This window comes from Centroberyx affinis, unplaced genomic scaffold (genome assembly GCF_046629955.1).
Source record: "Centroberyx affinis isolate AG114_WGS23_722 - 3 ecotype Tasmania unplaced genomic scaffold, CSIRO-AGI_Caff_v1 ptg000472l_1, whole genome shotgun sequence".
Lineage (NCBI taxonomy): Eukaryota > Metazoa > Chordata > Actinopteri > Beryciformes > Berycidae > Centroberyx > Centroberyx affinis.
In genome coordinates, this window is record NW_027279130.1 from 321233 (window position 1) to 334841 (window position 13609).

Genomic DNA, 13609 nt, shown 5'->3' on the forward strand with positions numbered 1-13609 from the left:
GAGGTATTGTTGCTACATGTTCAACTGCATCCAGATAGATTTTTGTCCAACATTTTGTAGGCATTTTGTCATCAGAAACTGCCTTAAATGTGATTAACATCTGCATCAAACCTGCACAGGCATGTGGAGGAGACATTAAGTTAGCTAACTTCAACACTAAAATCTCAAACGTATCCATGAAAGTACGTAAGTTCACGTTAGCCAAAAAGGTATATGCTACAGTATTTTTGGTTTATGTTAGCCTGGTTGTTGGCTAGGTAGTTCGCTAGCCATGCTAGCTAGCTGGATAGCAAATGACAAAAGAAGCATCAATGTAGTAATGTTATTAAATAACAGGGGAAGTTCAATATAGTCTATATTACATGTGCAATATCACTATTGAATTTTCTAGTAACTGTGTAGTAACTGAGTAACTTTTACTCTTAGTACATGTTAAATGGGCTACTTTTTACTTTATGTGTTGAAGTGATTTTTAAAATGTTAGCAAAGTAGCATCAGTTTGAGAAGGATGTGTTGATACTCTTTCTACCACTGGCCATGGTAACACATCAGCTTTCTGAGGCTTATATCAATAGATTAAATTGTAAATTCTAATATATAATACATTCTATGGCCATGTAGCTACCAGCTAATTGACCTTTGGAGAATGTTAATTTGAATAGGAATGCCCTCTCTATTAAATGTACCACAGTGAGGAAGATACCCACCGGCCAAGTTGGCGAAACGTTCAGCCAAGAATCTAACAAATGACAGAATCCTAGTTACATCGTGTTAAAGTCAAGCCTACATTTGATGTTATTTTGGATAGATTTTCACCAAAACCACTGACTTTGTTGTCTCATGTTCTCATGAGATCAGTCAAAAGCTACATAAATTATTATGATGGTGGATTGGGTGCATGTACTATAAACAATTCATGGGCTTAACTTAAAACCAAATCCAGCTAGTGTCCCAAAGCTTGAAGTTTCAAAAGTAATGAAACTGGACTTAAAATATTCAGTGCAGCTGGACTTCTTGTGATTTTAAAAACAAATATTTCTCTTTTCCTTTCCATCTTTTGGAGAGCTTGAATCAACTGTATGACATCAACTCACAACCCCAGCTATCTTTACTCATTTTTGTCATGGTTGTAATACATTTTATATAGTGACCTATGATATGGGCAGGGCGCCATCGTCATTTCATTAATGAAAGAAATCCAGCCTGGGATAATGACCTGAAAGGGGCAACAGTACTTAGATTAAAGGATTGTCAATTAATTCTCTTACTATGAAACACAGCAAAAGGAACGTAAAACACTTCGGTAAATGCCAGGTAAAAGCATGTTTACAATAAAATTGTGTGATATGCACTACATAAAAGTGGCCATGCAAATGTTACGGGGGTATAGAATAAATCATGTACAATATAATGCAAGCTTGCTATACAAATACTGAAAATTACATCTGAGGATTTATATTCCTATTTTCTATGAAAACTCCTTGCTTTGGCAAATATTTCATATACTCAAAAGTGACACTGGCAAAACAGTCTTATAGTTTCATAGGACTATTGGTGCTGATATTGTGTGTTAGTATCAAATGTATTTTGTATCCAATAGGTGTTTAATTTAACCACTGATTGAATCTAAGATACTAATCAATGATATGTACCATAATGTAAATCAATGTAAACAAAGATTTTTGTAATTGTTCAACTCTATCAAAATTCCCTCTGTCTCAGCTTTCCCCCAACTGAGCCACCAGGATGCACCCTATGTGTGGCATTTTAAAATCAATAAATCATTACCACATTAATTTGATACATTAGCATAATTACCATAAACAAACTTTCTATTGGCCTCTACACTACATTTTATATTGTGTGCCACTGAGTAGGATTGCTTTACAGCACAAAGGGAGAATGCTTTATGGCACAAAACAGGAAGAGGGCACTGTTCTTCCAGCTCAAACAGAGCTAAAGCTTTCTGAGTTTATGGCAATGGAAGATGGTGGAAGGAGTGAAAGGCTGATGGAAAAATCACTTCCAACATGTTTATCCTCTTCAGGGAGGGGGAGGGGGAACAGAAAGCAACAGGGCTTATGGGAAATGTCTTAATTTTGAGAAACACTAGCACTAACAATACCACTGGCACCATGGTCTTATTTGTTTATGGTAATTATACCAAGGTATCGCAATTACTTTGACAGTGATATATTCCTGTTTAAAAATGCTGCAGGTAGCACCTTTAAATGTACAACAAAACAACTGAGAATCAACTGTAGCTCTTTGCTACCATGTAACACATACTACGTGAGCACAGTGTTTTACAGGGCATTCTGGTTCAAAAGGAAGCCTAAAACAATTTGAAATGCTTCAAAGAAAAAGATACTAAAAAGATACAAGGACATCTTATTAGCAGTTTGGCACCTGTCAAATTCAGGTGGCAGGTTTTGAGGTTTTTTAAAGAAGCAAAATTATTACACTGAATTACTGTTTTTTGTGCTGTAAATATGGGGAGGGGGATTGACGTGGACAATCACATGTAAGTGTACAGAATATAAAGATAAGGTCAGAGTTTACGGTATACAAGGTACAGTAAACGCATATTTCAGTGCAAGTCACAGCATATTTGACTTCATCGCTACAGAAGGAATGCTAAGCACACTTATGGTTCAAAACAGTTTTCTGTTGAGTATGTGGTATCTGTACAGAAAAGAGACAAAATACAAAACATATCTCTGTCACATATTAATGTCATAGTCATTTACTCTTTGTAAAATAATTCATTCTTTATCTATTCAAATTGTACAGTATGTTGTATATTAAATAGTATTTTCTGGTGTAGCACCCTTTTCAAACATACACAGTATTTACAGTGCAGGGAAGTAAACATTGGTTTCACAGCTATGATACAATAAATTTGCAATAGTTTGCTACAGTTTGAATCTTTCAGTGCTACTCACGTTTAAATTTTTTTGTGATGAATTATATCCAAAACGTACAGAACTGTCTAAAAAAAGTTATCTCTGTCCCCAAACCACTGGCACAGCATCAACGCTACAATAGGTATCCTCAGGAGTGACCACAAAAGTACACAGTGATTATTTCTACAACACTTAAAAGGTTGTGCTTTAGTGTCAACACGTACAAAAATCTCATGCTGAATAAAACCTTTTCTTTTGGGTTTATAATGATATGTACAGTGACCGCTAACACTGGCTCTTATCACAGATATAGGGTTGCTGTTTGGACAAAAAGTTTCTCTGAAAATCCGACCTGTCCTGCTTCATTTGTTCTGTTTTCTCAAAAATCTCCAGTCTTTTCTTATGTTATTCCTTGAAAGCAGGAGTTAGCGACGTCCCCTTGTAGAAAATATTCCGGGTATTATCTGGGCTGTTGGCTCTCTCTGGGATCAGGATTATGTTATTCCCTTTTCTCCGCAGCGTGGAGTCACGGCTGGAGGCTATTGAGGGGGTCTCTGAAGTAGCCTCCCCACCTCCACCGCCTCCTCCTCCTCCTCCACCTCCACCGCCTCCTCCAGATCCAGAGCCGCTGCCATCCCCTGGAGTGACCCGTATGGTGGAGAGGCCCTGCGGATGCAGCCTCTGCTCTGATTGGCCGGTGTTCTGGGTGTGGACGGTAACCACGGGTGGGGTGCTGACAGTGGCAGTGGTGGTGACGACGTGATTTGCGCGCTTCCTGTCAATGGAGCCTTCGCGTATAGAATCTGAGCTTTCCGAGTCTCTGTTTAGATCATTGAGCTCAAATGACTGCCTCAAACCTCCACCTCCTCCTCCTCCTCCTCCTCCTCCACCACCTCCACCAGCTCCAGTGCCGTGATCCAAGGACCGCCACCTCCATGCCCCATCTGTGGATGGGGCTTGGATCACAGGCCTGTTCTCAGGGTGGGCCTCGACTCGGACGATTGCCCCGGTACTCCCTGAAATGCTGCCTGTGGTGCTGCCGAGCGAGCTGGGCCCTGTGGTGCAGTTGGGATCCTGGTCGGTCAGTGTCCTGTAGCGAGCAGAGCCCTGGCAGCTCCCGGCCGTGCTGCAGCCCATGCTGCCCTCGTCTAAGCTCTTGGAGTGAGTCTGCAGTAGGCCCTGCTGCTTGGACATAGCAATCACCTGCATGATTCGCGGCTGGCTGTTTGGCCCGCTGTCGTTAGTCCTACAGGCTGCGGTCTTCTCTGCCGCCCTTTGCCAATTAGCCTGCGCTGCGCTATTAACTGTCGTCATCCCCTCACCTCCTACCATCGTCCTCGGGGAGGTGTTGTTGTAGTTCTCGTGAGCTTCCTCCGGAATGTGGACCAGCTGCGAAGACCCCGGTCTAGACTGCATGGATATCCTGGTCCCTCCGGTGATCCCGCTGCAGTTACTGGGCAGGGTGGTGCTAGCGCCCGTGGCCAGTTTGGCCATGTATGCATGAGCGCTGCCGTCAAAGCCTCCGTTCAGACCCATAGCCGACGGCTCAGAACTGGACCGGAGCTCCATGCTGCCGTGGTGGTGCGGGTGCTGGGAGGACTGGCCGGAGGAGGAGTCCATGGAGGAGGAGAAGGAGTCGGGGACCTGCAGGGAGCATTTGCGGCTGTCGTTCTTGCTTTTCCATTGAGAGAGCAACTGCTTGGAGCGGCTGGAGTCCATGGAGGCATGGTGGAGGGTGGCAGCATGGCGTCTGGCGGCCTCCTCGTACGCGGCCATGGCCTGGGGGGTGTGGACCCGGGGGAGGGTGTGGCTGAAGGTCACCATGGACTCCTTGCCCAGGGGGCTGCGGGGGGAGATCACCTCCACGTCGGCACTGGAGCGCTTCAGGCTGTCGCCAGGTCTCTGCTGCTGGAGGGCACGGTGGAGGAGGCCCTCGGAGTGGGAGGTGGGGATGCCTGGCTCCCCGGCCATGGCCTTCATCTGCAGGTGGTGGAGGACGGCCTCCTGGCTGATGTGGGGTAAGGAGCAGGGGGGCCGGTGGAGCTGGGGAGGGGGACTGCTGCTGGCCTCCTCGCTAGGCTGGAAGTTCCCGACCGCATACAGCCCCTAGAGACAACAGAGGAAACACACAAACAATATAGGACATAAGGCTACAGCGCAAGTAGAAGAAGTGCTTGACGCTATTTAAAAACAAAACCTAGAGGGCGTTCCTGTTTGTAATGACTCAAAGATCCCTCTGATTTGTTAAATTAAAAGGTTACTCAAGGACAATGAACACAAATTACACTGTTAAATAGTAATCCTTTTTGGGACTTTCAAATTCAGAAACACATTTTCATCATTCTAAACAGGGCCAGAGGTGGGCTTATCTCCATTTTTCATTCAGCAGTGATGCCACCACTACTAGAGAAACTGTGAAATTGAAATTATCCCCCGAAACACAAGCAAGTAAAAGGCCAGTAATTAGAATTTGTGTTTTCATCCTGATAAAGTAACCAAACAAGAACAGCTTTAGAACAAGGCAACAGTAAGCATGTAAGCATGTTGTCCCCCACGAATCACGCAGAACCCCTCCAGAACAATCAGTAACACATATGTACTTTGTTTTGACCTGACACTGCAGCACCCCCTTGGGCCAATTAGTGTCATTCTTTAAAAAGACGGAAAACACTTTCAAAATGGGAGGCCTTTCGACAAAATGTGATCAGTGATCACATACGAAGATCAGATATCATGGACAAATGGACTAATGAATCGCCTTCATTGGGTTGATCAGTTGAAAACCCCAAGTTTCGGCAAAATCTGAATAGTGGTGTCTGTGATATTGCGCATGATGGACGAACGAACACGCAAACAAAGTAATGACCGAACAGATGAAGATCATAAACCCCTCCCCTATTTCATCTTGGAGGTCAATTGCAACAAAAAAAGTGCACTAGTGCTTTCTAGATGCTCAGGTGGAGAACTGGGGATAGACATGATTGTAGTGAGTGAAACTATGTGACTTTAAAAACTCTGGAGCTGCTGGAACTGTCCATGCACCAGCAAGGTTGAAGCTTGTTTGACTTCTACCGTACTGCCTGGTGTATGAGTACACACTCGATTTCCCACACACAGTATTCCTCAGGGCCCTTGTGGGTTTGTGCAGCCTAAATAGTGCCTACCATAATTTTGCTAAGCACTGTGCATGGCAGAAAGTCTTCCCAGCTCTTATAGAGGTGCTCCTCCCAAGCACCTAATAAAGAGCCATGTATTCAGAGCAGCTTGCCTTATGTTCGCTTATTCACATAGAATTCCAGGCGTAAATGCACCCAAAACGCATTGGGGACGGATTAAAATCTGATTGTTTGAGACGCATTATGGCTGCAAGTTGGCCAAGTGTAAATGGAAATGTTTCTGCAAGTCACATCTATAAACTCCTGCCAAAAAGTTACGGCTCATTTGAGTTAGCTGATAGTGGTTAAAAACTAGGCCTACATTCAGTAAGTAATTGAATTTCTATCTGGCTGCTGAAGACGCATTTTTGATAACAAATGTAAATGTAATGGGGATAAATCGCATCCGGATACAATCTGGATACAAGTTGCATGAAATGCCAGGTGCAAAATCCCACCCAAAACAAGCATTACTCTTAGCAGATCTGTTTTTATTCCAAGTTAAAGCTGCACTATGTAGGACTATGTCAGCAAAAATCACAAAGAATTGAATTTTCATCATGGGGACAGCTACCACTGGCACCAAAACAGCAACAGAGATAAAAGCAAAGCCAAATGATCCCCAACTAGCCCTTCTGTACTAGGAAGCCATTGTAAGGCAGGCAGTAGATGGGACCGGCCCCTACCAGGTAGATGGCGATGGCCCCTCCCAGCAGGAAGCCCAGGTAGACGTCGATGGCGTGGTTCTTATACTGAATGATTCTGGTCAGACCGCAGATGATGGCACAGATGATGAAGGAGAAGACCAGCAGGGGCTTGAGCAGCTTGGACGAGTCCGTCAGTGTGCTGTTGAAGTACATCTGTGGACACACACACACACACACACACATTTACAGAATTATTTTGTGTTGTGCCCATGATTACTTAGCATTATGCATAATCTGATGGCGATGTGCCACAGTACCACCCCTCCCAATCAGAAGTATTTGGCATTTAGATGGACACAAAACACAATTCAACTTGAGAGAGTTCTTATCTCTTCTGAAGAGGTTGCTCTCTCTACATCATCTGATTATTGGTTGTGTTCCAGAGAGGGTGAGTCAGCATCTTCCATCACAGCGACATTTTATTAGCATAGATTGATATGCCAACCAATCTTTGCTGTGGACTGCAATGCTGGACTGCATTGTGGGCAATGCGGTTGGTGCCAATCCATTCAACAGGCACCTCAGGATCACTCTTTAGTCCCTGTCAGCATTTTGCCTGGGCCTGGCAGATTCTATGATTGATTATTGCATGTTTATATTGCACGTTTGAATATTGTGAATATTCAAATACAATAACTGTTTTGTGACATATTCGTGAATTGGGAGCAATCTCAAAAAGGCTTCATTTATTGACCAGTGCTGTTAGGCAGCTTTTCACTCCCTGGACAGTTAGTGAAGAGCATGGCTTTCTGATTTGGTGCTTTTGGTGAGATGGCGTATACTCTTCCCTGCGCAACCCTGTAGTGAATCTGAGCCTTAGTCTGTTGTGTCAGGGAAAGAATACTGGTCAAGCTGTCAAATGGCAGGTAAACATTGTACAATAGCAGGCAAGGATGAATACCACTTACTTGAGGCAAAACTGGTTCAAATACAGTCATCTCCTCTCTCTCTTGCAACTTTCATGTCACATTCCCCTATTATACACGCTCTAATAAACCAAAAATACCATAAAGACGATATGTACCATATGTTGACTCGGCTATTTGTATCACATGAAGCACTTTCTGAGGAGGTGAACAGGGGCTGAGTGTTTGTGCAGGCTCAAACCGTTACTCACCGAAACGTAGACCGCGGCGAAGGACGCTAGGGTGGCGTGCTGCGACGGGAACGATTTTCTGGAAGAGACAGAAGAACAGGAATAGATTGAGCCGGAGTCGCAGCCAACGTTCACGTTGTATGAGTCATGTATGAGAGAGGGAGGGGGGGCGAGAGATTATACCACATCCAACAAAACACATCCGTAATGAGGTATCTCGAACGTCGCCTCGCACACACACGGGGCAAACGTGCGCGCAAATGTTTCTTTTTGAGTTGTATTTGGGGAACGTAACAAATCGGAGGCCTCGTTTGGTGTTCACGTGCCTCTTGTTCACGTGTCCGCACCCAAATAAACCTCAAAAACATCATTTCGTAGCCAGCTCCCTTAAAAAAAGGGCAGTCAGACAGCGGTGTAGAGGCTCTTTAGATGGTACATATGTCTTTACCTGCTGCTATTGGCTATACACACATACGTACACAGCTGTGGAGTCAATACCTGAGTACAATGTCTTTACCTGCTGCTATTGGCTGTATACACATATGTCCACAGCTGTGGAGTCAATCCCTGAGAACAATGTGTTCCAATGTGATCTAATATACTGCAGAGTTTAGCAGCAGCAGCAGCCTTACTGAGCGCTACATAATGGAAGTGAACCTGTGGCCCAGTTTCTCACTGAGCTCCATCCAAATGACCTACTTATGACAACTACTGATACACTCACTCCTCTATCTATGATCTTTAGTCTTGAGTATGCATGTGTGAATGTGTGTGCGTGTGCATGAATGCATTTGTGTGTATCTGTGTGTGTGCGTGGGCGTTGATCCCTCCCGCTGTGTACCGACTGCGAGCTCTCCTCTCCGAAGCAGCGGTTACAACATCTGGAGAGTCATAAAACTTTCATTCACACATGAAACTCCGGTAGCAATGCTTCTGAATGAAGTGGCCCATTTCTAGAACTGAAATAACCAACTGGTATTATAAAGACAAACGGCTGACAAATGCTGGGCTGAAAGAATGTGGCTTTCAGTTTCAAAAAGGCTGTAAGTACATTGTACAAAGATGTACAATGACAATCTTTCCCTGAATATCTCTAATATTGCAAATAAATGAATAAAGGATCTAGTCTGTTAAAGTAATATTTTATCAATCAAGAGCTGAAGTTAGCTATTCTTTAAAAAGGTACTATAATTTTTTAAACAATTGTTGTAGTACAAATCATGGATGAAGAATATCAGAAATGGTGAAGAACTGGTGTATATTTTGAATTGAACTGAACCATTTATATGTCCCTGACCCCAAAATTATCACAAAAAGGCCTAATCAGCTTCACAAGCTTTGACAAAGGAATACTACAGCAGACTTACAATGGGTCACATTCTCGTTAAAGCTGCACCAGGCAAAATTTTTCTATAAAAATCCACCCGTCTCATCAGTCTAAATCACAAAGAGGGGTTGCAACAGGGAAGAGCGTCTCATCCCTACAAACGCAGACCGTGTGGTTTTTGCCCTATTTTCCCAAATTAATTTCTGGTGTCGGGTGGGAAATCTTCTAAGCGTACATGAAGTGACGAATCCAAAAGTGTCTCCTAAGCAGCAGAGAGTGAGTGCTCCGTCCACTAAGTCCTTCAATCTTTCAAAAATTCAAACAGGTTTCTCTGACTGCATTTTGGCAAAGTTACCGAGTGCAGCTTTAAGAGACACATAAACAGAGTTCACCGTCCCATTTGTATCTGTGAAACTGAACTGGATTACCACCAACCTTGGAAACGCTAGCAGTCCATTAAGACCAGGACTACCTTCCATCTCAACATCTTTTCCCCAAGAGCCAAGAACTATTCAACCAGCCTAGCACTCTAATCTTGACCACAAACACAATCTCTGGTCTCCCACCACTCCTTATTGTTCTGACTCTCATCATACTACTGTTACTGCTCAGTCCATCCTAAGTATTTCATGCATTTGACCCTCCTCACTGTAACTATTTCATGGTATACTGTTCTAGTGCGCTGCTTGACACTCACCATACTTCCTCTATAGCTACAACCATACATACGTCATGCTGCCTGGATGCACACAGTGATAGAATGATCACTGGATTTTGTATTTCTAAGAATCAAGACCATATTTCCCATGAACCCTGTTGCATCCTGTCACAAAGAGGATGCTACTTGTGCCCTTTTCTCCTCCCTGGTTCCTTTTTTAGAGGAACAAGAAGAAGGATAAGGCAGTTGATAACAGCCAATACGCATTCTGACCAGGTAAGCTAATGTCAAGTTGAACTGTTGCAGTTAGAACAGTGGAGCTGGAATAAAAGCAAGGTAAAACAGTTCCTGTTTTGTGCCATAAAGCAATCCAGCAGATTTCCCGCCAAATCCGACCTGGTGGCTCACAATGTGAAATGCAGAGAGGCTGCTAGAGGCTGAAAGTCTTCTCAGCAATCGTCTTGCTTGTTTATGGTAATTCTACTAATGTCTCAAAATGAATGTGGTAATGATTTATTGATGTTAAAATGCTACACATGGCACCTTTAATGTCACCAAAACTGTATGTTTAGTGCACTGGATGCACTGATTCTGATGCTAGAGTTAGCGTCGATGCTTCCTATACTGAAACCAGAGTGCTGTGCCTTTGCTGAGGAGAGTCAGGTAGTTCACTCTGCTGCTTATGCTGTTAAAACAGGTTAATAATACCCCTGGTCCGCAACCATCGCAGCAAAATAGCGTTTCATGCCGCACTGCAAACGAGAGCGCAGACTAAAGCTGCCATACAAGAGAGCGGAAGACAGTGTTTATGCCGGGAGCGTTCGGTTATATTTAGCCCCGCTACTCCGCGGCCAAAAACGACGTGTGTCCCAAATGCACGGGTCAAACCTTGCCTCATCGCCCGATCCCGCTGATGTCTCCCGCCACACACACACACACACACACACACAATCACACACAAAGTCGAAACATGACTCCATTAAAACTAACAAAAGCTCCCATCTCTATTAAGGGCGCTAATTTAATCAGAGAAAGCCAGGCTTGGTGCAGGGAGAGGGAGTCACTGCCTTAAGCTAGCGCGGGTCAGGAGGGTTTTTTTTTTTAACTGGCCCGGGCTGCATATAGCGGTCTGTTATGTCTGTCAGAGTCCAGCCTTGGCTTTCTCAGAAGATACTGATAAACAGCTAAATCACCACAGGGAGGAGAATTATGTCACTTTCCTCTCAGAGAAAAGGAATGAGGATTTTTTTTTTTTTTGAGGGGGGGGGGGGGGGGGGGGAATGGTGTTTTGAAATTCCGCAGACATAATTCAACACACTCGATATTGTTTGGGCTCACTAGATGGAACTACGGCGATTTTCACATCTATCTGCAGATCGATCTGCAGTCTGCTAAGCGCGTCTGGGGGAAAATGGGTTTCTTGGAAAATGGAGAAATATGTGCGCACTGAATTCGAGCTCCCGGCGAATTTATGACAGAACAATGTCTTGGGCCTGACGAAGACCCTGTCAGTCAAAACGTTTTTTAATAGAGTGTATTTCTCCATTTTCCATGAATTTTGCCTTTATCCAGCACCTGAGCTGTTGGATATGCATACTTTGTCTTTCATGTTCGGAAAGGGGTTTCTTCTCATCCTCTTAATCTGGTATTTATCATTAATCGAGTCATCTTTAAGGCTACTCGATTGGAGGTCACTGTTTACATTTATATTTCAGGCGGCTGCGATATTTCCCGCGTTCTTAACAAGCTATTTCGGAGATGAATGCATATAATCATCTATTTTCCCTCCAAAATCCACACATAGGCTCTGCAAAAAACTGTTTGCTGATATTCAACGTCTTCGTAACTGACCTCATTAACATGAACATCAAAAGGCTATGGCTTGCTCTCTCTCTCTCTCTCTCTCTCTCTCTCTCTCTCCCTCTCCCTCTCCTTCATTGTGACCAAAATAGATCTGTCTTGGCTCGTATTCATGTGTGAAAATAGATACCAGCAACAGAAACTGGCAATCAGCAAAATCCTCCCACAGACACCCAGGGAGAATGTTAATTAGGTAACACTTTACTTGAAGTGGTGCTCATAAGGCATTATAAGGCGTCATAAGCACATTATAAGCGCATTGTAAATGCATGATTATTATAATTAGAGCATGAGTAGTAAACTACAAAAAAAATAGGGCACTTTATGTGGCAACTGTATAGTTAAATACATGATATTAAGTAACTAGTAATCCTCTAGATGCTCATGCTAACCCAGTTCTTCTTCTATTTATGCGGTGTGTATACCTATATCATAATCCCCCACTTTCCTCTTACATTACTTTAAATTGAGTGCAATTTTCTGATGTTTAGCTGATGATTATATTACAATGGTCTTATAATCTGATTGTGATACACCATAATGCATTTTAGGGCTGAAAGATATTGACAAAAAAATCTAATTGCAAATATTTGACAAAATATTGCAATTGCGATTTAAGTTTTTCTTGTTATACATTTTTTAGAATTTTTTAATTGTTTCCAGAAAAGTGATTTGGTAACACTTTACCATAAGGGAATCGCTAAGGGTTAGGGGTTAAGGGTTAGTTAATGCTTAATAAGGGTTAGTTAATGTTTACTAAGCATTAACTAACCCTTAATTAACAGTTTACTAATGTGTCATTTACTCATGGTGTTCATGTTAACTAAGGTATTAATTTATACATTATTTAATAGTTTATAAAGATGACTATTAAATAATGTATAAATGAATACCTTAGTTAACATGAACACCATTAGTAAATGATTACCAGACACATTAGTTAACTGTTAATTAAGGGTTAGTTAATGCTTATTAAGCATTAACTAACTTACTTAATTAACTAACTAAACTTAGTGACCCATACTGTAAAGTGTTACCAGTGAGGTTGTTAAAAAAAAAAAGATTTACTGAGTTTGAGTATGATGAAAGGTTTTCACCAGTATTGTACTTGCTTCATGGACCAAAGATTACCTGCAGCTCTAAAACACCTTGTTTAGAAATCCAGTTTGGACGCCTCTCTCTCTTAAGCAATTCTTTTTCTTTCATTTCATTTCTTTTCTTTACTTTTCTTTTGTTTTTTTCTGTTCAGCTCTCAATGCCTCTCAAGCAAAGTGTTGCAACATATTCCCCAGAGCCGCGGCCCCCAGCCGGAACGGCAAGAAACATGGAGTCATTTAGTAGCGTGCGTAGACCTTGAGCAGGAGTCACTCTGTTATTTTTTAAACGCCGGCTTTCTCATTTTGGAACAAAGAGTCTTCAACCTGTCAAATATGCCATTCAACTTCCCCACCTGCCCTGGTTGATGGCGGCGGGGTCGGCGCCCGAGCAGATGTCCTCCATGACGTAGGGGTTCTGCTCGCAGCTGACGTTGAGCGTGGTGTAGTTGGGTTTGCACACGGTGAGGAAGTAGGGCGTCGGGTAGCCCGTCATCAGCTGCAGGACGTCCGTGATGAGGGCCGTGGCGCACAGGCCGAACGCGTGGACTCCTGAGGACAGAGGAGGACACGTTGGACATGCTGAGACAGACAGAGGCTTCGGCACTAGACTGATGTATTGGTGGGCAGATATACGAAGCCGATATTGGTCTTTTATTAAAAATCTGATCTGGTCCAGTCAGTGTAGTCTACCTCTGATATGATGATATGATGCAGTTTGATTTCTGACTGATTTATTGAATAATTGATCAGCACTACACTAGTTGTCTATGGCAGTGATTCTCAATCTTTTTCATATCAAGGAC

General features: G+C 43.0%; 1 protein-coding gene across 1 annotated transcript in view; it reads right to left on the reverse strand.

The window, feature by feature from the left end:
* Positions 1-3311: 3311 nt before the first annotated feature.
* Positions 3312-13609, reverse strand: part of LOC139642384 (phospholipid phosphatase-related protein type 4-like) — a 37986-nt gene continuing 27688 nt past the window's right edge. The window contains exons 4-9 of the mRNA XM_071517199.1: positions 13160-13355; positions 7886-7943; positions 6748-6921; positions 3666-5012; positions 3539-3608; positions 3312-3478 (exon numbers count right to left, since the gene is read on the reverse strand). Coding sequence (XP_071373300.1) covers positions 3312-3478; positions 3539-3608; positions 3666-5012; positions 6748-6921; positions 7886-7943; positions 13160-13355 — 2012 coding nt within the window. The remainder of the gene's footprint in view (positions 3479-3538; positions 3609-3665; positions 5013-6747; positions 6922-7885; positions 7944-13159; positions 13356-13609) is intronic.